Here is a 25,111-nt window from a genome sequence, read left to right as displayed (position 1 = left end):
TGTTGCGGGCCGGATTCACGCGGAAACCGGTTTTGGGCCCAAAGAAAAGATGCCAAATATTAGATTCGAGAAGGAAAGATGTGAACTACGGGGCAGGAAGGTTAAGGGCGCGCCTATAGCAGACGGGCGCAGAGTGATACATAGTGGCGTTCCCAGTGCGAAGTCACGTGACCGTTCGTGCTCGGGCCAGCGGTTGCCGAAACAGCGTACATTGCACTTGGCAGCAGACACAAATGGCAGACGTCAGAACAAGATGGCTGCCGTAGAGAGAGACAGAAGAGGCGGGATCGGACACTTCCGATGGCCGGTTTCAGTAGTAGATGAATGTAGAAATGAAAATAAAGTTAATATGTCATATGATAAAGATAACTCGGTATCGGAATCGTGCGAAAAGACTTTATTAAAGAATGAAAGGGAGACAGAAAAGGCGAGTGAAAAGGGGAATATTTGTACTGTTAATGATGTGTATGAAGTAAAAGACGTAGATGTGGGGGAGGTTGTGATGAATAAAGAGGAAAGGAAGGTAGAATACGCCACGCAAAAGACGTGTGCACAATTAATAATAGGTAAAAATGAGGTAGAGGAGGACGTTAGTAATCATGACACTATGAGCAGTGCAGATGAAATTATTGTTGATGGAAAGGTGTTTAATAGTTTTGATGCAGAAGGGTCTAGTAAGAATTTCGCACGATTACCTGAAAATGACAGCATGGAAGAAAATGAAATGAAAGTTATTGAAGTATGTGACGATTATACTAAGTATGAAGTTAAGGCTGAAATCGTTCAAAGTGATATAACAGAAGTGCCTGACTGTCCAAACGATGTGCATTATGTAGAAAAGGAGTCGGAAAACGAAGTGGCTGAGACATCTAGTGATAATCTGCCTCACTGTCTAAAAGTTGCTTTCCTACTCGAATCTGATAACGAAATAGAACCTAGTGATAGCTCAGACGAAGGAGAGACGACAGATTCAGATGCGGATGAGTTTTCGGAGGTCGACAAACATAATTATACCTTTACAGAAAGAGGTTACGAAAAAATTAACGACATCTTTTCGAAACAAAATCCGGAATGTGTAACTGAAACAAAACCGAAAGAGCCGCCGGATGATACTATATTAGGGCGGGCTTTACTAAATGAAATGACAGAAATAGGTTTACAGGAACCTAAAGAATGTTCAGAGATAAATATAGTAGACCATGAACTGTTAAAGATCTGTAAAGATATAGAGGTCCACAAACCCAAAAAGCCACCTGATATACAACTGAAATCAGTAGGTAATATTTCCTGGAAAGACATTATGGTTGAGCAGGATTTATTATGGGAAGAACAGGAGAAAAAGGAACAGAAAATTATTAAACAAACTATAATACCTGTAAATGTTTGTAACACTGAACTGCAAGTACTTTTAGACACAGGATCCCAAATCAGTGTCATATCAGAATCTTTCTTTGATCATATTTCATGTAAACCAGGGTTAGTAATAATGTCTGTTAGTGGAGTGAAAATTATAGGAGCTACTGGTAGGTCCAGCAAGCCCATTCAAAAACAAGTATTGATGGACTTTGAAATAGGAAGCCAAAAATTTGAACATGATTTTTTAGTGGTCCCTGAACTAAGTGCTGAAATGATTCTAGGTATTGATTGGCTAGACAAGGAAAAAGTAATTTTAGATTGTGGTAGTGGAACTGTTAAGATTAATAGGGAAACCGAGACAATAGAAATTAAGTTTGAAGGTGACAACCAGGTCCAAGCTGTGAATGTAGAACCCATTTTATTAAAAATAGAATTTGAAAATGATGGTTTATCCCAACTATATGAAATATACCATATGAGAGGTTTATTGCAGGATGATCAAAAAACTGACAGTTTTAGGGAAATTGTTGATGTTATCCAAGAAATATCATGTAAACAGAAGGATGATTTATTTGATATCTTGAATAGTAATAAGAAAGTGTTCTCTGATAAACCGGGTGTCGTAAATAATTTTGAATACCGTATGGATATCCTGGAACATGAACCATTCTTTGTCAGACCATATCCAATACCTATAGCTAAGAAAGAGGCAGTACAAGCTGAAATTGATAAAATGTTGGAATGGGGGGTAATAGAAAGAAGCAATAGTGAATACAATAGTCCACTTATTATAGTCAACAAAAAAGATGGAGGTGTAAGAGTAGTCATTGATGCACGGACATTGAATAAAATTGTCAGGAGAGAAGTAGATAGGCCTGAAAATTTAGATGATTTATTACAAAAATTTCATAATCTGAAATATCTAACCAGTTTAGACCTTACTGCTGGATATTGGCAGATCCCATTACACAAAGATTCTAGGAAATATACAGCTTTTTTGTTTGCAGGAAAATGCTACCAATACAAAGTTGTACCATTTGGTTTGAATACTTCTGTTTCTGTTTTCATTAGAGCTTTGGATTCTGTATTAGGAAAAGAACTTTGTGCCAGATTGACTGTATATGTGGATGACCTATTGATTGCTACTGATAACTGGGAAGAACATTGTGACCTGTTAAACAAAACCCTTATTGCTCTTCAAGCAGGGGGCATGACGTTAAAGTTAAAAAAGTGTGAATTTGTGAGACAAGAAATTAAGTTTTTAGGACACATAATAACCACATCTGGGATTAGCAAGGACCCAGAAAAGCTTAATGCTATTGAAAAGTGCCCTCCTCCAAAGAACAGGAAACAGTTGAAAGCGTTTTTAGGTCTTTGTGGGTTTTACCGCAAATTTGTGAAAGGGCAAGCTTTTAACAGCCCACATTTGAATAGCTTGTTAAAGAAAAATAGTGTATATATTTGGACATCTGAATGTCAGAAAGATTTTGAAAATTTGAAAACCGAGTTAGTAAGGGAAAACATTTTACATCATCCAGTTTTAAGTGATCCATTCCACATGATTACAGACAGTAGTACTTATGGTATTGGTGTTGAAATATTTCAAGAAAACACAGAATCTGGGGAAACTGAACATAATACCATTGCTTTTGCTAGTAGAACATTAACTAAATATGAGTAGAACTATACTATTTCAGAAAAGGAGGCTTTAGCAATCATTTGGGGATTAAAGAAATTTAGGAATTATTTATGGGGACATAAAACTATAATTCATACAGACCACAAGGCATTAACCTTTTTAAAAAACTGTAGACTGTTTACCGGCAGGTTGAGTCGATGGGCCCTGTACTTACAACAGTTTGATTATGAGATATTATACATTAAAGGTAGTGACAATTATGTAGCTGATGCTTTATCACGGTTGCCTGAGGGTATGAACAACTTACCAAGGGAATATAATGAAGATGGCAAATTCCATGTAAGATATATTAAGGAGGTTCCAGGTAGGAAAAGAATTGAGCAAATTTGTAAAAGTATGAGGTTCCACCAGAATGAGGATGAAATTTGGAAATCAGTGAAAGTTAATTTTAGTAACCCGAATTACCCACAAATCTGTAGATTTTACAAGATATTTAATGGAATTTTATACAGGAGAAAGAATACCAGCACTGAAGAATGGAAGGTGTGTTGGCCTAGGCAATTTGAGACTGAAGTAATTGATTATTTTCATCTTGCCTTAGGGCATTGTGGTCCCAAGAAGTGTATCGAAAAATTAACTGATGTGGTTGTGATTAATGTAGGTGCTACTAAGAAAATTACTGAGAGAATAAGATCTTGTGATGTATGTCAGAGGGCAAAAGTAACAAATAAAATAAATCAAGGTTTCATGCAGAATACAGTACCAGAGGACACATTAGAATTATTGTCAGTGGATTTGTATGGTCCTTTACCTAAAACCTTAGGTAATTGGTCTTACATTGTTGTAGTATTGGAAGTGTTCTCCAAATTTATTAAATTATTTCCAATCAGAAAAGCCACTGCTAAAGCAGTCTTTAACAAGATGACTGAGTATTTTAACACTATTGGTAAACCTAAAGCAGTTTTATCTGATAATGGACCACAGTTTACCTCAAAAATCTGGAAGGAAGGTATGAAGCAACATGGTGTTCAAGTTAAATATATTTCAGCTTACCACCCGGCTAGTAACCCTGTCGAAAGATATATGCGTGAATTAGGAAGGTTAGGTAGAACCTACTGTCACCATAACCATAAGGCTTGGGGTAGATTTATAAATGACTTTGAAAAGACCATGAACACCTTATACCATGAAAGCACAGGTTTTACCCCTGAAGAAATTCTGTTGGACCGTAAAAGTAAAAGTATTATTGAAGAGATCTTGCAATTCCCCCCTATTGTAGGAATTAACCTGCATGAGAAAAAAGAGTTAGTTAAGAAAAGAATGAAAGAGAAAGCGGCCGCTAGATCTAAAAGGCATGACAATAACCTCAAAACAACTAAATTTAAACTTGGAGATTATGTTTTAGTGAAGACCCATGAAAAATCTAGCGAAATTAATAATGAAATTTCTAAATTCAAATATATTTACAATGGACCGTTTGAAGTGCAAGGAACTCCACATGCAAATGCTTATTTTCTTGTGTACCCTAGGTCAAGGAAGCCTTTAGGAGTTAGAAATATAGTTGACCTGAAAATGTATGTCCACAGAAACCAATAATGAATGAAATGTACAACCCTCAGGGGGCAATGCACTCTTTGCATTGTCAGGTGCCTGACGAGCACCAGGGACCCGAGTTGTTGCCAGCACTACTTCCATTTCTTTTCGTGCTGCCAACCTTCCTCTTCATCATTCAGAACTTTTACTATCTTCTTTCTTTCTTCTCTATCAGAGTGTATTGAATAGTGTGGCAATGATGTAAGATATTGTGTATTGTTTGTGGATAAGTAAATAAATAATTACATTGGATACACAAGAAAATGACTAAGAATAAAGAAAGTATAGTGGGTATTGTAAAAGAGAAAATGTAATGGAAAAGCAATTGGGAAGAGAAATATAAATGAGAAAAGAATAGCTTACTGAAAAGAAAAGGTAAATGAATGCCAAAATATGACTAAATGTAAATGTTTTTGAAAATAGGGGTAAAAATGGTGTTGAAAAACTGTATATGTGTTTAATACTGAGGAGATGAACCTGGCTAATGTATGTGAAATAGGTGTGTGAGGTATGTGTTTAGTGCCACAAAAGAGTTGGCAGAAATCACTTACAGTAGAATGTAAAATTATTGTCCTGGTCTTAATGTGTGTAATGACCTAACTGTGTGTGAAAAAGCAATGACAAATGAGTAGTAAAAATACTTTATCCTAACTTGATCCTGAATATGACATTAAATTCTTTCTCGATTAATGTGTATGTTGCCTGATTGTGTCATTTGAAAAGAAATGATTTTGTTACCAGTGTCTAATTGCTGTTTCAAAGTTGCAGGTTTTATGTTTTATACCACTAATGCAAATTTTACCAAAAGTGTGACAGAATGATGAAAAACTTGGAAATGATGACAATAAACTGCTCAAAAATGTGTTGTTGGGCAGCAAAGCATGACAAAAGAATAAGAATGCTGTGGTCCTGATGCTAAGGACTACAAAATATGCTATGTGAGCAGTAGCCAAAGGACTTGCCATTGTGGGGCAAGAAGTTGATAAGTGGTCACGAACTGCCAAACCTAGAGGATGGGGCAGTGTGTCAATTTAAAAATGTGTTTTTTGTGTATTCTTAATCTAAATTGTGTTTTGTGTCTAAATGTGTATGTAAAAAGACTGCGAAACCAATAATGGGCAGAATGTGTAACATGGACTGCTAGTGCTGAGGCAAGCAGTGAAGTAAGTTAGGTTTTGGTCAATGTGTTATGGACTGACTACTATTGTTGGAGTCAGTGAAAAGTTATTATAAAATGTATAAGGAATCTTATTTAAATGGATGTAGATGTTTTTCATACTAGGTTTTTTTAAATAACTTAAAGTTTTGGACTGCCTTGTTTTAAAAATACAGCAGTGATAATTAAAGATAGGATCTGAATATGTTAGTGTGTTTATGTGCAACAAATATTTTGGACTGCTATTAATGAAGAGCAGCTTTATTTTGAAACATCCTTGCAAAGTTACTTTGGTGTTTAAAGAGTCAGTTGGAAAAAGGTTTCCATAGTTGTTTGTATAAATATTTGTGCATATCTGGATGCAAACTGAAATTTTCAATATTTCATTAATTGCTGAACCTTGTAAAATGTACTGTGATCATTAATATGCTTGTGTGTCTGTGAAATTTAACATTCCTCTAAAATTATTGAGAGACAAACTTCTGTTTTGCTAACTTAGAATGTTCTGTGCTATTGTATATGTATTTATTCTTTTATTTTATTTTGAAGGCTATACCTTTTCTACTAATATGTAGATTAGTTTGTGTACCGTTTGTCAATTATTTGAACTGTGTGTGTATGAAATGAACATGCTTAAAAGTATCTTGTGTAATGATGAAAATTAGTTTCCTTAAACCAGTGTGAAATTGAAAATTGCTTTAGATGTTTTACTTTGAAAATCTTTTGAAAGAAATGTATGCAATTTCTTAGTGTATATACTGTATGTATGGCTGAAAGCAAGGGGAAACTACAGCCGTAATTTTTCCCGAGGACATGCAGCTCTACTGTATGATTAAATGATGATGGCGTCCTCTTGGGTAAAATATTCCGGAGGTAAAATAGTCCCCCATTCGGATCTCCGGGCGGGGACTACTCAGGAGGACGTCGTTATCAGGAGAAAGAAAACTGGCGTTCTACGGATCGGAGCGTGGAATGTCAGATCCCTTAATCGGGCAGGTAGGTTAGAAAATTTAAAAAGGGAAATGGATAGGTTAAAGTTAGATATAGTGGGAATTAGTGAAGTTCGGTGGCAGGAGGAACAAGACTTTTGGTCAGGTGATTACAGGGTTATAAATACAAAATCAAATAGGGGTAATGCAGGAGTAGGTTTAATAATGAATAAAAAAATAGGAGTGCGGGTTAGCTACTACAAACAGCATAGTGAACGCATTATTGTGGTCAAGATAGACACAAAGCCCATGCCTACTACAGTAGTACAAGTTTATATGCCAACTACCTCTGCAGATGATGAAGAAATAGATGAAATGTATGACGAGATAAAAGAAATTATTCAGGTAGTGAAAGGAGACGAAAATTTAATAGTCATGGGTGACTGGAATTCGTCAGTAGGAAAAGGGAGAGAAGGAAACATAGTAGGTGAATATGGATTGGGGGGAAGGAATGAAAGAGGAAGCCGCCTTGTAGAATTTTGCACAGAGCATAACTTAATCATAGCCAACACTTGGTTCAAGAATCATAAAAGAAGGTTGTATACCTGGAAGAATCCTGGAGATACTAGTAGGTATCAGATAGATTATATAATGGTAAGACAGAGATTTAGGAACCAGGTTTTAAATTGTAAGACATTTCCTGGGGCAGATGTGGATTCTGACCACAATCTATTGGTTATGAACTGCAGATTGAAACTGAAGAAACTGCAAAAAGGTGGGAATTTAAGGAGATGGGACCTGGATAAACTGAAAGAACCAGAGGTTGTAGACACTTTCAGGGAGAGCATAAGGGAACAATTGACAGGAATGGGGGAAAGAAATACAATAGAAGAAGAATGGGTAGCTCTGAGGGATGAAGTAGTGAAGGCAGCAGAGGATCAAGTAGGTAAAAAGACGAGGGCTAATAGAAATCCTTGGGTAACAGAAGAAATATTGAATTTAATTGATGAAAGGAGAAAATACAAAAATGCAGTAAATGAAGCAGGCAAAAAGGAATACAGACGTCTCAAAAATGATATCGACAGGAAGTGCAAAATGGCTAAGCAGGGATGGCTAGAGGACAAATGTAAGGATGTAGAGGCTTGTCTCACTAGGGGTAAGATAGATACTGCCTACAGGAAAATTAAAGAGACCTTTGGAGAGAAGAGAACCACTTGTATGAATATCAAGAGCTCAGATGGCAACCCAGTTCTAAGCAAAGAAGGGAAGGCAGAAAGGTGGAAGGAGTATATAGAGGGTTTATACAAGGGCGATGTACTGGAGGACAATATTATGGAAATGGAAGAGGATGTAGATGAAGACGAAATGGGAGATAAGATACTGCGTGAAGAGTTTGACAGAGCACTGAAAGACCTGAGTCGAAACAAGGCCCCGGGAGTAGACAACATTCCATTTGAACTACTGATGGCCTCGGGAGAGCCAGTCATGACAAAACTCTACCATCTGGTGAGCACGATGTATGAGACAGGCGAAATACCCTCAGACTTCAAGAAGAATATAATAATTCCAATCCCAAAGAAAGCAGGTGTTGACAGATGTGAAAATTACCGAACTATCAGTTTAATAAGTCACAGCTGCAAAATACTAACGCGAATTCTTTACAGACGAATGGAAAAACTGGTAGAAGCCGACCTTGGGGAAGATCAGTTTGGATTCCGTAGAAATGTTGGAACACGTGAGGCAATACTGACCTTACGACTTATCTTAGAAGGAAGATTAAGAAAAGGCAAACCTACGTTTCTAGCATTTGTAGACTTAGAGAAAGCTTTTGACAATGTTAACTGGAATACTCTCTTTCAAATTCTGAAGGTGGCAGGGGTAAAATACAGGGAGCGAAAGGCTATTTACAGTTTGTACAGAAACCAGATGGCAGTTATAAGAGTCGAGGGGCATGAAAGGGAAGCAGTGGTTGGGAAAGGAGTAAGACAGGGTTGTAGCCTCTCCCCGATGTTATTCAATCTGTATATTGAGCAAGCAGTAAAGGAAACAAAAGAAAAATTCGGAGTAGGTATTAAAATTCATGGAGAAGAAGTAAAAACTTTGAGGTTCGCCGATGACATTGTAATTCTGTCAGAGACAGCAAAGGACTTGGAAGAGCAGTTGAACGGAATGGACAGTGTCTTGAAAGGAGGATATAAGATGAACATCAACAAAAGCAAAACGAGGATAATGGAATGTAGTCAAATTAAGTCGGGTGATGCTGACGGAATTAGATTAGGAAATGAGACACTTAAAGTAGTAAAGGAGTTTTGCTATTTAGGGAGTAAAATAACCGATGATGGTCGAAGTAGAGAGGATATAAAATGTAGACTGGCAATGGCAAGGAAAGCGTTTCTCAAGAAGAGGAATTTGTTAACATCGAGTATAGATTTAAGTGTCAGGAAGTCGTTTCTGAAAGTATTTGTATGGAGTGTAGCCATGTATGGAAGTGAAACATGGACGATAACTAGTTTGGACAAGAAGAGAATAGAAGCTTTCGAAATGTGGTGCTACAGAAGAATGCTGAAGATAAGGTGGGTAGATCACGTAACTAATGAGGAGGTATTGAATAGGATTGGGGAGAAGAGAAGTTTGTGGCACAACTTGACTAGAAGAAGGGATCGGTTGGTAGGACATGTTTTGAGGCATCAAGGGATCACAAATTTAGCATTGGAGGGCAGTGTGGAGGGTAAAAATCGTAGAGGGAGACCAAGAGACGAATACACTAAGCAGATTCAGAAGGATGTAGGTTGCAGTAGATACTGGGAGATGAAGAAGCTTGCACAGGATAGAGTAGCATGGAGAGCTGCATCAAACCAGTCTCAGGACTGAAGACCACAACAACAACAACAACATACTGTATGTTTGTAATGTGTGTATTTTTTTGTCCCAACTGAAGTTGGATGGAATAATTTTTTTTTTTGCAGCCAGCACCACTCAGGTGTTATAGATGTTTCCTTGAAGTATCCCTTACAGGAAACTTCAACGAAACATGGGGCATGTGTAACACCACAGCTCTTATGCTGTATGGATTTATTTTGCTTTTGCTTTATTTAATGTCACATTGTTGATCGTCTGTGAATGTGTTCAAATCGATAACATAAAATTGTGTACTCTTTTCTTTATATAAACTTTGATGTCGTGATTTGATTCTATGCAAAGTTGTGTATCTGTAATTTAAAGTTCTTTGTCCCATTTGGAGGGAACAGAACTTATTGTATGTAATTGTAATTTTGTGTGAATAATCTTTTGTAGAAGTGTCAATATGTGAAAATGTTCTGTTTTATTTAATATATTTATTTGCTGTTATGTAAATTGCTGATCCTCACTTAGGGTTCTTAATTAGTTTGTATGTAAATGGTGTAGTGGTTCCCCTCTGGAACGGCACTGTGTAGCGCGCGCAAATTGTGGTTGGCTTAGGTGGAAAAGGTGGAACTGATAGTCAGTCGGGGACGAGCCACGAGTCGGAGACGAGCCACCAGTCGGAAAGGAGCTACGAGTCTGTGCACTGTCATTATAACGGTGCATATTGTGATGATTCAGAGAGAGGCTTTTCCTGCTTCTTTCCAAGGCCTCAGAAGGAACTATTCTGGAATTTGTATTTATCATCGCCACCAAGAAATGACAGAGTGCAGCAATTCTACCTGCAATACCACCTACCAACATGAAGTTGCCACCACATTGCGCAATCACTGTAACGTAATACTATATTGATGTACAGTGAAGGATCAGCCTAATGGATGTGTTAGTGTGCTGAAATATAAGGTAATTCATATCGGAATTTATTTACCTACCTTGATTTTACTCCTCATCATAACACCTCTCAGGGTCCTCTCCGTTTGAAGTAAAGTGATTACCGAGAGTCCTTACTGAAAGTACATTGAAGCCTAGAGCTCTGTTAAATAATGCCTCTTGAACTTATTAAAGAGAAAGTTAAAGTCAATGATAATTGCTGAAAACAATTTTCCTAGTAAAACTGCTTATCAAAGTACTGTTGCTAACGGTAAAATTAAAAGTCCTTAAGTAAAGTAAATGAACACATTGTTGCCTGTAGTAAATTCTAAAAGGAGAGTCAGTTTCTTGCAATTTTGTCAACATTGTGTTTCGTTGTAGTAAAAGTGAGAAAGCTGCAGTTGTGAAACGTTACATTCTCATGTATGCCAAGTGTTTGTCTCTCTTGTGTGCATATTAACAGTATAAAGACCACTCAGTTTGTGTGTAAACCCTGAAAGTAATAGTGTGTCTCGGTATCTGTTATAATTCTAAAAATAGTTCATGCTGCTCTAACTGTTAGCTTCAATCTTAAAACATATGTACGTCAGAGTTCATTGCACTCGCGTGTTACTAAGTCTAGGTTGTGTCTGTTGTGTTGTCCATTATAGTTACTTATACCTGCTTTCATAAACGAGAATGTTAATCTTTCTCTTGCCTAATTAGGCTGGCGACCGTTTCCCTTATTCTAGGAATAGTATAGCTAGGCAAAATTTTGTTTGTCACTATTCCAATATTTACGTAATTCTTACTTTCATTTCCGATAAGCCACCTCCGTTAGGAACAACACGGTCAATTTAACAAAATTCCTCTCAGAGGGTAACACTGTTCTGTTGCTTTGTGCCATAGTTGCTTTTACAAAATTGTTTTATGTCACAATCTGCTTCTAGCATTGAGGTTATGGTACAGTAGTAGTGGACAGGGAGTCTTATACATCCCAGCATTTGCCTGAAGCGATTTAGAGAAATCACGGAAAACCTAAATCAGGATGGCTGGATGCAGAATTGAACCATTGTCCTCCCGAATGCGAGTCCAGTGACTAACGAGGGATGGGGCTAAACGATGTACAACACTAATGTTGCAAGCCTTATTTGGCACAGCAGTTACGTTTAGCTTTCAGCTGAAATATGTTGATACCAAATACGGACTTAGTTAGGGAAACTGCATTAACATCCCCGTCTTAGGAGCAGTAGAGGGGACCTAACTACACCATGATTGGCAGGCACCTGCAAGAGACCTACGGGATTGGCTGGGTGGCTTTAAGTGGGAAAAACAGCGCCCCCACGCGACTCTTTAAAACCCCTAGATTCCGCATTTTGGCGGAGTTCTCAGTCAGACGGTCTGGGCGCCGAATCGGCGTCCGTCGACTCCAGCCTTGGCCCAGCTGCGCGTAAGTCTGCTCTATCACTTGGAGTACCTCGGTGAACAGTGTCACATGTAGTATCCTTTGTTTTGCAACTAAGTTGTTGCCTTAAGATGCTGCTAGTGTTTGCTACTGTGGTTAGCATCCACTCCTGGGACTTCTGCACTGGCTTCTGTTGTAACAGTGTTATTCACGCTTTTTCTAACCCTAGAACTAGCCTCCAGTGTATTAGTTAGTCCTGGCCGGGATAAACAACTATTTCAAAACGCTTTTTGTCCAAGACTCTCCACAACGAGTTCCCTTCCGAGTCTCACCACCTGCATTTCTAGTAAATGCCTGTACCAGTGTTGGCTCAGATAGAAGAAAACAATCAAATGCCTTCATTGTGAATTGTCCTTCTGCCTTCTGCTCCGTACCGCTCGGGATCGCAGACTGACCAGCAACCCCTTTTTCCCTCTCCCACTTATGTCAGGACACAAGCCAAGATCGCATAAAATAGTTCTTTATTTAAGACTACCGGTTTCGACAGACGTTTCTAACATCTTCAGGTCTTAAAAACTTATTGTGAAATGTGTTCATTTTACGTTGGACCTCACGACAAGTAGGCATGTGATGAAAATCATCACATTATAAAACGTTTGTCATTGCTGATTTTTTACTTACGTGACAACTTGCCGTAAGGCCCAACGTAAAATGAACATGTTTCTCAAAAAGAAAAAGATTTTTAAGGCTTGAAGATTACACCAAAGTCTGCCAAAACTGGCTGTCTTAAATAAAGAAATATGTTAAGCGATCTAGGGTAGCGTTCCAAAATATTGGAAAAGGGCACAGGCTATCCCCTTTTCAAGAAGGGACGTCGAACAGATGTGCTGAAGTATGGACCTATATCTCTAACATCAATCAGTTGTAGAATTTTGGAACACGTATTATGTTCGAGTATAATGGCTTTTCTGGAAACTATAAATCTACTCTGTAGGAATCAGCATTGGCTTTCGAAAAAGAAGATCGTGTGAAACCCAGCTCGCGCTATTCGTCCACGAGACTCAGAGGGCCATAGACACGGGTTCCCAGGTAGGTGCCGTGTTTCTTGACTTCCGCAAGGCGTTTGATACAGTTCCCCCCAGTCGTTTAATGAACAAAGTAAGAGCATATGGACTATCAGACCAGTTGTGTGATTGGATTGAAGAGTTCCTAGATTACAGAACGCAGCATGTCATTCTCAATGGAGAGAAGTCTTCCGAAGTAAGAGTGATTTCAGGTGTGCCGCAGGGGAGTGTCGTTGGACCGTTGCTATTCACAATATATATATATATATAAATTACCTAGTCGATAACATCGGAAGTTCACTGAGGCTATTTGCGGATAATGCTGTAGTATATCGAGAGGTTGTAACAATGGAAAATTGTACTGAAATGCAGGAGGATCTGCAACAAATTGACGCATGGTGTAGGGAATGGCAATCGAATATCAATGTAGACAAGTGTAATGTGCTGCGAATACATAGAAACAAGGATCCTTTATCATTTAGCTACAGAATAACAGGTCTGCAACTGGAAGCAGTTAATTCCATAAATTATCTGGGAGTAGGCATTAGAAGTGATTTAAAATGGAATGGCCATATAAAATTAATCTTCGGTAAAGCAGATGCCAGACTGAGGTTCATAGGTAGAATCCTAAGGAAATGCAGTCCTAAAGCAAAGGAAGTAGGTTACCGTACGGTTGTTCGCCCACTGCTTGAATACTGCTCATAGATGCTGGATCCGTACCAGATAGGGTTGATAGAAAAGATAGGGAAGATCCAACGGAGAGCAGCGCGCTTCGTTACAGGATCATCTAGTAATCGCGAAAGCGTTACGGAGATGATAGATAAACTCCAGTGGAAGATTCTGCAAGACAGACGCTCAGTAGATCGGTACGGGCTTTAGTCGAAGTTTCGATAACATAACTTCACCGAGGAGTCAAGCACTGTATTTCTCCCTCCTATGTGTATATCGCGAAGACACCATGAGGATAAAATCAAAGAGATTAGAGCCCACACAGAGGCATACCGACAATCTTTCTTTCCACGAACAATACGTGACTGAAATAGAAGGGAGAACCGATAGAGGTACTCAAGGTTTCCTCCGCCACACACCGTCAGGTGGCTTGCGGAGTATGGATGTAGATGTAGAGGAGTTGAATGTTTTTAGCAAGTAAAAAAGATGCTCCCTCAGTATGGTGTAAATGAGATAATTCAATCTAAGTAAAACATATTTTTCTCAGTCACAGATCTTGCCTAGTGTATATTCAAAGAGACACGACAGGTTGGTTGGTTGATTTGGGGGAGGGGACGAAACAGCGAGGCCATCGGTCCAATCGGATTATGGAAGAATGGCGAAGGAAGGCAGCTGTCTGCTTTCAAGGGAATCATCTCGACATTTGCCTGAAGACTTTTCGGGAAATCACGGAAAACATAAATAAGGATGGTCGGACGAGGGTTTGAGGCAGAGAAGGTACTAAGGAAGTGTCAATTGTCAAGAGGGTACAATAATTTTCTCTTAAAATTATACGTGAATCTCGACGTATTTCGAATGTAGGGGCATAAACCGATATTATTTATCACCTAACGGTATCCTCTGAATTTGGAGGGGCATATCATTATCGTGTTCTGATAAAGCTGTTGTTCGTTACAGTACATCGTTTGTGAAAAACTGAATCAATGGAAAACAGAAAAGGAAACTGATCAGACAAATGTATACAAAATTACTTTATTTTAAAGGACAATGAGAGCCTTTACTACAAATTGGCCTCCTTAATGAAGAAACATAGTCTCAGCTATATTTTAATGTCGAATAACTGTAGCCCTAGGTAACAGAACACTGTTTATTACTAAACTTGTCAGTTACTCTATACCATAAACGTGTTTAATATTATTTATCTCTAATTCTATTCACATTATAACAGAAATGTCACACTGCCAGTAAAGATCTGACATTTTGCCCTGTGAACATGCAATAATACGAGGATTCAGATTTATTTTATCCATTAGCAAGTGGTTCTTGAAAGCTTCTGGCTCTAAAAACAACGATTTCGATTGTTAACCAGTAACAATTGCTTTTGTACCATGAGAGCAGCACGTTGACGTAAGATATGTGCTGTACTGTAGAATGTTGAATCATGCAGTAAGTTACACAATTGTAACGATTTTCCACCCAAATAAATTATCTTAAGGGATCTGGTAATTGATCTTTTCCGTGCCATGAGTTCAGTGCCATGAGGAGACTAATGAATACAGAATATTGGTTGAGAGTAATTCCACAGATAACTCAAAACAAAACAAAAAAATGCTTGTGATCGTAAAGTTTCTAGTTTCTGTTTTGCCATGAGGCGTTAAGCAACTGTACAATCGGATGTAGATGGTTCAAGAGGGCGTTAATTATGTTTTTTTAAGGAGTTTATTCAATTATGACAATCATCTCACTGTATTAATTATATTCAAATTAGCGTGCACTTATAAAGACTTCTGATTAATTTAACTGAAAAAACCTTTGCACTATTATTTAAAGAAGAGGTTAAATCATTACATATAGCAGAGACTGAGATGTCTGTAAAAATAGAGATCCATTATTGTGGATTTAAATGATAAATTGACTCTGTCTACAAGGTGTTCCCGCAAGAGCGTGCAAAAATGTAACATGACGTACAGGATGCTCGACTGAACAATCTGACGTAAGGAACTGGGGTCGGAGAAGATAGCTAAAGGGGATAATAGCAATAAAATCACATTACTGTCTACTTTTTTATTTACATTAGTTCCAGTTAACTACAAATACCATAGTTGACACAATGAACGTACTATTTGTACTGTATCTTGTAAAAAGTGCTGAAACTGACAGCCATCAACCTCAATGCAAGCACGACATCGGTGAACAAGATTCTCACGCACCCTGACAAATATCTCTGGTGTGTTTCGAATCATATCACAGGCAACTACAGTTCTGGCAACTAAATCCATCTCCGTATCCAAAAGGGTCTCATACACAAGTGATTTTGGACATACACTCCTGGAAATGGAAAAAAGAACACATTGACACCGGTGTGTCAGACCCACCATACTTGCTCCGGACACTGCGAGAGGGCTGTACAAGCAATGATCACACGCACGGCACAGCGGACACACCAGGAACCGCGGTGTTGGCCGTCGAATGGCGCTAGCTGCGCAGCATTTGTGCACCGCCGCCGTCAGTGTCAGCCAGTTTGCCGTGGCATACGGAGCTCCATCGCAGTCTTTAACACTGGTAGCATGCCGCGACAGCGTGGACGTGAACCGTATGTGCAGTTGACGGACTTTGAGCGAGGGCATGCGGGAGGCCGGGTGGACGTACCGCCGAATTGCTCAACACGTGGGGCGTGAGGTCTCCACAGTACATCGATGTTGTCGCCAGTGGTCGGCGGAAGGTGCACGTGCCCGTCGACCTGGGACCGGACAGCAGCGACGCACGGATGCACGCCAAGACCGTAGGATCCTACGCAGTGCCGTAGGGGACCGCACCGCCACTTCCAGCAAATTAGGGACACTGTTGCACCTGGAGTATCGGCGAGGACCATTTGCAACCGTCTCCGTGAAGCTGGGCTACGGTCCCGCACACCGTTAGGCCGTCTTCCGCTCACGCCCCAACATCGTGCAGCCCGCCTCCAGTGGTGTCGCGACAGGCGTGAATGGAGGGACGAATGGAGACGTGTCGTCTTCAGCGATGAGAGTCGCTTCTGCCTTGGTGCCAATGATGGTCGTATGCGTGTTTGGCGCCGTGCAGGTGAGCGCCACAATCAGGACTGCATACGACCGAGGCACACAGGGCCAACACCCGGCATCATGGTGTGGGGAGCGATCTCCTACACTGGCCGTACACCACTGGTGATCGTCGAGGGGACACTGAATAGCGCACGGTACATCGAAACCGTCATCGAACCCATCGTTCTACCATTCCTAGACCGGCAAGGGAACTTGCTGTTCCAACAGGACAATGCACGTCCGCATGTATCCCGTGCCACCCAACGTGCTCTAGAAGGTGTAAGTCAACTACCCTGGCCAGCAAGATCTCCGGATCTGTCCCCCATTGAGCATGTTTGGGACCGGATGAAGCGTCGTCTCACGCGGTCTGCACGTCCAGCACGAACGCTGGTCCAACTGAGGCGCCAGCTGGAAATGGCATGGCAAGCCGTTCCACAGGACTACATCCAGCATCTCTACGATCGTCTCCATGGGAGAATAGCAGCCTGCATTGCTGGGAAAGGTGGATATACACTGTACTAGTGCCGACATTGTGCATGCTCTGTTGCCTGTGTCTATGTGTCTGTGGTTCTGTCAGTGTGATCATGTGATGTATCTGACCCCAGGAATGTGTCAATAAAGTTTCCCCTTCCTGGGACAATGAATTCACGATGTTCTTATTTCAATTTCCAGGAGTGTAGATACCATCACGATCAAAGAAGGCCTCGACAGTAAACAGCACGATTTGGAGGAACACTGGACGATCAAGCCATTGTTGGAGTGACAATGAGGACCTTGGTCCAAAGTCTGTCACAAGCATCGCATGGACTCGTTGTGGGTGATACGGGTGTAATTGTTGTTGGTTGAGTACTCGCCACGCGCTAGTATGTGCAGCGCCCATTTCACGTACAATATGACGAGTACTTGTAGTGGAGTCTGTTGCAACATCTTGCGGCACCTCGTCTTCAAAATCGGGTGTGCGAGTGGTCCTCATGTTGGCAGGTCCCTCGCTTCTGCTTTCCAATGAACCAGTCTCCAGCATTCGTCGGTAGAGAAATAAACGCTCATCCTGACGGATGGTGCGCCGGCCGCGGTGGCCGAGCGATTCTAGGCGCTGCAGTCCGGCACCACGGGACTGCTACGGTCGCAGGTTCGAATCCTGCCTCGGGCATGGACGTGTGTGATGTCCTTAGGTTAGTTAGGTTTAAGTAATTCTAAGTTCTAGGCGACTGATGACCACAGCAGTTACGTCCCATAGTGCTCAGAGCCATTTGAACAATTTTTGACGAATGGTGCCTGTTAGGAAATCATTCCCTGTACAGCCTTTCAGCGGTGGAGCATGTGCATGTCAGTGAGTTCTGTGAAACTGTAACGGTAATATTCTATCGCATTGTACTGTACGTCTCTGAACAGGACTGAGTAATGACTGGGTCTCTCGTTGATTCATAGCACGCTCTGTCGTGGGACAATGTAAATACGATGTAACAGAGCAAGGAACACATAGAAAATGTTGTGGGGAAGGCTAACCAAAGACTGCGTTTTATTGGCAGGACACTTAGAAAATGCAACAGATCTACTAAGGAGACTGCCTACACTACGCTTGTCCGTCCTCTTTTAGAACACTACTGCGCGGTGTGGGATACTTAACAGATACGACTGACGGAGTACACCGAAAAAGTTCAAATAAGGGCAGCACGTTTTGTATTATCGCGAAATATGGGAGACAGTGTCACTGAAATGATACAGGATTTGGGCTGGACATTATTAAAAGAAAGGCGTTTTTCGTTGCGACGGAATCTTTTCACGAAATTGCAATCACCAACTTTCTCCTCCGAATGCGGAAGTATTTTGCTGACACCGACCTACGTAGGGATAAACGATCTCCACGATAAAGTAAGGGAAATCAGTGCTCGTACGCAAAAATATAGGTGTTCGTTCTTTCCGCCCGCTATACGAGGTTGGAGTAACAGAGAATTGTGAAGATGGTTCGATGAACCCTCTGCCAGGCACTTAAATGTGATTTTCAGAGTATCCACGTAGACGTAGAGCCACCTTACGAACAAGTAAAACACACAAAACACGCTTGGTAATCAGGCGCGTCCTGCTCGTTTCCTTGCAGGAAATACACAATGACCATGTAAATAAACAGCACAGTGGTGTAAACTTGTACGCATGTTAGTTGTACATAAGCTGGAAAACAGTAATGCTAGACAAAGCAGTAGACAAGTTGATATCTCCTTAAGCTGGCTTCTCTGACCCCAGCTTCTCTACCTCAAATTGTTCACTGGAGCATTCTCTATGTCCTGCTAGACTTTTGCACGCTATTATGGAAACGCCTTATACACGGTGTTACAAAAAGGTACGGCCAAACTTTCAGGAAACATTCCTCATACACAAATAAAGAAAAGATGTTATGTGGACATGTGTCCGGAAACGCTTAATTTCCATGTTAGAGCTCATTTTAGTTTCGTCAGTATGTACTGTACTTCCTCGATTCACCGCCAGTTGGCCCAATTGAAGGAAGGTAATGTTGACTTCGGTGCTTGTGTTGACATGCGACTCATTACTCTACAGTGCAAGCACATCAGTACGTAGCATCAAACGGTTAGTGTTCATCACGAACGTGGTTTTGCAGTCAGTGCAATGTTTACAAATGCGGAGTTGGCAGATGCCCATTTGATGTATGGATTAGGACTGGCAATAGCCGTGGCGCGGTACATTTGTATCGAGACAGATTTCCAGAACGAAGGTGTCCCGACAGGAAGACGTTCGAAGCAATTGATCGGCGTCTTAGGAAGCACGGAACATTTCAGCCTATGACTCGCGACTGGGAAAGACCTAGAACAACGAGGACACTTGCAATGGACGAGGCAATTCTTCGTGCAGTTGACGATAACCCTAATGTCAGCGTCAGAGAAGTTGCTGCTGTACAAGTTAATGTTGATCACGTCACTGTATGGAGAGGGCTACGGGAGAACCTGTTGTTTCCGTACCATGTACAGCGTGTGCAGGTACTATCAGCAGCTGATTGGCCTCCACGGGTACACTTCTGCGAATGGTTCATCAAACGATGTCTCAACCCTAATTTCAGTGCAAATGTTCTCTTTACGGATGAGGCTTCATTCCAACGTGATCAAATTGTAAATTTTCACAATCAACATGTGTGGGCTGACGAGAATCCGCACGCAATTGTGAAATCACGTCATCAACACAGATTTTCTGTGAACGTTTGGGCACGCATTGTTGGTGATGTCTTGATTTGGCCCCATGTTGTTCCACCTGCGCTCAATGGAGCAAATTATCATGATTTCATACGGGATACTCTACCTGTGCTGCTAGAACATGTGCCCTTACAAGTACGACACAACATGTGGTTGATGCACGATGGAGCTCCTGCATATTTCAGTCAAAGTGTTCGTACGTTTCTCAACAACAGATTCGGTGACGGATGGATTGGTAGAGGCGGACCAATTCCGTGGCTTCCACGCTCTCCTGACTTCAACCCTCTTGACTTTCATTTATGGGGGCATTTGAAAACTCTTGTCTACGCAAACCCGGTATCAAATGTAGAGACTCTTCGTGCTCGTATTGTGGACGGCTGTGATACAATACGCCATTCTCCAGGGCTGCATCAGCGCATCAGGGATTCCATGCGACGGAGGGTGGATGCATGTATCCTCGCTAACGGAGGACATTTTGAGCATTTCCTGTAACAAAGTGTTCGAAGTCACGCTGGTACATTCTGTTGCTGTGTGTTTCCATTCCATGATTAATGTGATTTGAAGAGAAGTAATAAAATGAGCTCTAACATGGAGAGTAAGCGTTTCCGGACACATGTCCACATAACACATTTTCTTTCTTTGTGTGTGTGAAGAATGTTTCCTGAAAGTTTGGCCGTACCTTTTTGTAACACTCTGTATACTGGAGATTTTCACATGTATCTGGGTGATGCGTTATGAGAATGGACGCAATTAGAGGCAGGCATTTCGATAGGTGGGACACTAATTTGACATGTCTGTTATACGCAGATAGGACACTGTAGTGCATGCGTAACTGAAGGAACTGCCACTGCGGTGACTGCAGCTGTTATGAAATCCGTGAAATGTATTTGCAGTCGCGAATAATCCCTGTGTCTACGACCTGCACTCGTACATGCATTATGTAATTTCCCGTAAATGGGAGATATTTTAATTGAAAGTCGCTTGCCTGAAATCGACGCACATGCGTGCAGTGCGATATCGTATTTATCCGCCGGCGCCAGGCACGCGACATTCAGTTAAAATGTTCCCCTCTTTGGATGTACGAGTGCTGGTTGTACACACATGAACGCTGACATAGGGATGTTTTGGTCTGGGCATGAAACCTGCACGAATAATCGTAAGTGGTTAAGGCGACTGCTCCCTACAAGCAGAAATCTGCGTTCGAGCCCCGGTCTGGCAGAAATTTCCAGTGTCGTCATTTCGTCATTCCAGCTGTAGGTTGTCCATATTCGCAACTGCGAATACATTTCATTTATTCGCAGATAATCGTATATTTTTGGTACGAAAAGATCATGGTCAACGAGAAACGAATTTACTTGCTGGTTATTGTATGTACAGAATACAAACCGAGGAAATGAACAGAATTACTAACAAAATCGCTTCGAAGGGAAGAAGTCTGCATCAGAAAAATATTCATTGTTCGTAATGTAACATTAGAACTAATGAAACATTAATTACGTTACAACATTACTTTCGGTTACGATAAAAAAGTGTGTAGAAGAAACTGGCGAATTTCACAAACAGATGAAGAACAATAGAAGGTAGTCGCAGAATCTTAACTATCACCTCGAAAATACGAAGTTAGACAATATCTTTTTTGTTCATCTGCAAAATTCATGCCTGCAGTACTAGTCCACACAGAAATTCACGCGTCACCGTACCGTATCAAGCTGTTAGAGGAGCCAAAACAGAATGGGGCTCCCCACTGATAGAGGATAGCTGGGGTGCGCCGTATACCAAAGCGATAGATGAAAGTTTAGGACAAAGCCTCGTGAAGAGTATCCACAAAAGAAAGCAAAACAAAACGCTCAAAGAGATAAGAATTATTTTTTCAACATCAAGGATGTTCTTACATAACTGCACGGAAGTGAGTCATGGGCTACAAGTGGAAAGCGAAAGAGTAGACGTCTGGTAACAAATTATTTTTGTCGTAAAGGTGAATGGATGCAGTGAAGTAGATAGAACAAAGAACTATGACATACAGACCAAACTGCTTATGAGCCAGGGAATAAAATCCGCCGTAATAGAACAAAATGTTGGGAACAGATCAACGGAATGATTAGTGAAGAGCAGCCTGTCGAAATCTGAAGATACACTGAAACCCCAAAGAAACTGGCGTAGGGATGTAGGGATGCGTATTCAAATATAGAAATATGTAAACAGGCAGAATACGGCGCTGCGGTCGGCAACAAGTGTCTGGCGCAGTTGTTAGATCGGTTACTGCTGCTACAATGGCAGGTTCTGAAGACTTAAGTGAGTCTGAACGTGGTGTTAAAGTCGGCACACGAGCGATGGGACACAGAATCTCCCAGGCATTGATAAAGTGGCGATTTTCCCGTACGACCATTTCACCAGTGTACCGTGAATATCGGGAATCCGGTCAAACATCAAATCTGCGATATCGCTGCGGCCGGGAAAATATTCTGTAACAACGGGACCAACGACGACTTAACAGAATCGTTCAACGTGACCGACGTGCAACGCTTCCGCAAATTCTGCAGATTTCAGTGCTGGGGCACCATCAACTGTCAGCGTGCGAACAATTCAACGAAACATCATCGATATGGGCTTTCGGAGCTCAAGGCCCATTCGTGTACCCTTGATCACTGCACACGCCTCGCCTGGGCCCGTCAATGCCAATATTGGACTATATACGACTGGAAACAGGTTGCCTGCTCGTTCGTTCAAATGGCTCTGAGCACTATGGGACTTAACATCTATGGTCATCAGTCCCCTAGAACTTAGAACTACTTAAACCTAACTAACCTAAGGACGTCACACAACACCCAGTCATCACGAGGCAGAGAAAATCCCTGACCCCGCCGGGAATCGAACCCGGGCCTGCTCGTTCGATTCTCGCTTCAAATTGTTTCGAGCGGATGGACGTGTACAGGTATGGAGACAACCTCATGAATCCTTGGACCCTGCATGTCAGCAGGGGACTGTTCAAGCTGGTGGATGTCATGTAATGATGTGAGCCGTGTGCAGTTGGAGTGATATGGGGCTCCTGATAGGTCTAGATATGAATCCGGAAGGTGACTAGTACGTAAGCATCCCGTCTGATCACTTGCATCCATTCGTGTCCATTATGCATTCCGACGGACTTGGGCAATTCCAGCAGGACAATGCGACACCCCACACGTTCAGAATTGCTACAGAGTGGCTCCAGGAACACTATTCTGAGTTTAAACACTTCCGCAAGGCACCAAACTCCCCAGCCATGAACATTAATGAGCATATTTTGGATGTCTTGCAACATGCTCTTCGCAAGAGATCTCCACTCCTTGGTACTCTTACGGATTTATGGATAGCCCTGCAGGATTCATGGTATCAGTTCCCTCTATCACTACTTCAGACATTTTCGAGTCTACGTCAAGTCGTTGTTGCGGCACATCTGCGTGCTTGCGGGGGCTCTACACGGTATTAGACATGTATACCAGTTTCTTTGGTTCTTCGGCGTCTAAATGTGTAGGAAGAAAACGTTAAGAAGGACGAGTAAAGAACGGGCTACGTACAAAGTGTAGAGGAACTATGCAGAAGGGGAGAATGAGCAGAATGAGACAGAACATATGACGGAAAGTACGTCTGATCAGTGCGTAACTGGGTCATATCATTCGAAGGTAGCTCGACGAAATAACGAGAGTAATTGGGTTTGTAACCGGACTAGAGCTGCTCAGAGCCAGAAGGCGGACTGCTGGCGGCCTCACTCACCTCCTTGACGACGGCTTCGCGCTCGATCTTCTGGAACTTCCTGAGCAGCACCAGGCCGGCCACCACGTCGGAAGGCACCACGTCCAGGTCGCGGAAGAACTCGGACAGCAGACGCGCGATGTCCGCGAACGAGTTCTGCGGGCACACCACGTCCTCACACTGTAACTCACGACTGCTGTAGGTACTGCACCCACGACTGGCATCCTAAGAGGAGTATATTACTCACCAGAGTGCCCAATTAATGGTATCGGTACCCTGAGGAATCTTATCTGTGATAAAAAGATTAGAGTAGATATATCAATTTTGTCAAATAAAGGCACTAATGAAGACTGAGGCTTTTACGTGATGCAAATGGTTTACGACCAAGCAACCTAAACAAATCTGCATCTGCACCGCACTGAGAAAGACTGATAAGAATATGCAAGTGTTATACTTAGCATAAAAAGGAGCCACTTTGAATCTGCTATACGAAACAAAATACACACCCACACAAAACAATTCCTCTTAATCAGCACACTGTCTTGGCTAATGCTTCTTTCCTGAAAAGCTTCCAGAATATGCTTTCCGGAACCTGATATAAATCAAGTTTCTCCATCTATTGGCAGATCGAGTGACAAATTTTATAATTGTAATTTTGTTTTTGTGAGGGGCCACAGCCTCTAAACGTTTTGTAAAGGAAAACATAGTCCCTTGCAAGCTGTGCCACTCTTTATTGATTGTGCGATTGGCTAACTTTTCACGCACATAAAACATTGTAACATCAGTACATTATTTGTAGACACTACCAGACGTAATAAAAATAGTGTTACAAACATGGCATATGCTGTTACTGCTACTTGCATGTGGATAAGCACCAAATGGTTCATCACATTAGATGTGGCACATCAATCAAATTACAGCTCCACACATGAGGCCACGCCGTACACAGGCCATATACAACATCATAATCTGGATGAAGACCATGTCATTATATTAAAGGACCACATGACAATATATGTAAACTGTAACCACTCTCTGTGCTTACTGACAGTTACAATCAACTGTTACTTGAAATCGGACGGTCGCACAGTTAATAACGAATGTTACAGCCTGGTACACACCAAGTTTTCCTTTAAAAAATCTTAAAATATTGTATGTATCTGCTATAGTTAATAATTTTCATGGTATTGACTATTAATCAATTTTAATGCACTGTCGTCAGCACTATTCAAGTTGCACATGAGGTTCTTACATATCTTCTTATCGATATACAGGGTGATCAGCAACGATCTGAAAAGCTCGTAAAGGTGTTGCACAGTAGCCTGTGCTGAGACTTGAATTTGCATCGTTTCCGAGTTAATTCTATTGTTGAATCTTAAGTGGAAGGTCATTCACAACACAAAGATTAGGAGTGGACCCAAAACTAAACCCTGTGGGTCTTCCTAAGTGATTTTTTCCACTCCACCCCACCCCACACCAGTCACGAAAATTCTATACCTTACCGACACTGTCTGAACTGTTCAACACAACTTTTGCATTTCGTCTGTTAAGAATTATTCAAGCCA

General features: G+C 41.3%; 1 protein-coding gene across 1 annotated transcript in view; it reads right to left on the bottom strand.

Annotated features, from left to right (window-relative positions):
* Window positions 1-25,111, bottom strand: part of LOC126101507 (diacylglycerol lipase-alpha) — a 477,330-nt gene that overhangs the window by 275,651 nt on the left and 176,568 nt on the right. The window contains exon 7 of the mRNA XM_049912151.1: window positions 23,568-23,702. Coding sequence (XP_049768108.1) covers window positions 23,568-23,702 — 135 coding nt within the window. The remainder of the gene's footprint in view (window positions 1-23,567; window positions 23,703-25,111) is intronic.

This window comes from Schistocerca cancellata, chromosome 9, assembly GCF_023864275.1.
Source record: "Schistocerca cancellata isolate TAMUIC-IGC-003103 chromosome 9, iqSchCanc2.1, whole genome shotgun sequence".
In the NCBI taxonomy this organism is placed as follows: Eukaryota; Metazoa; Arthropoda; class Insecta; order Orthoptera; family Acrididae; genus Schistocerca; species Schistocerca cancellata.
This window is presented reverse-complemented; position numbering and strand designations above follow the sequence as displayed.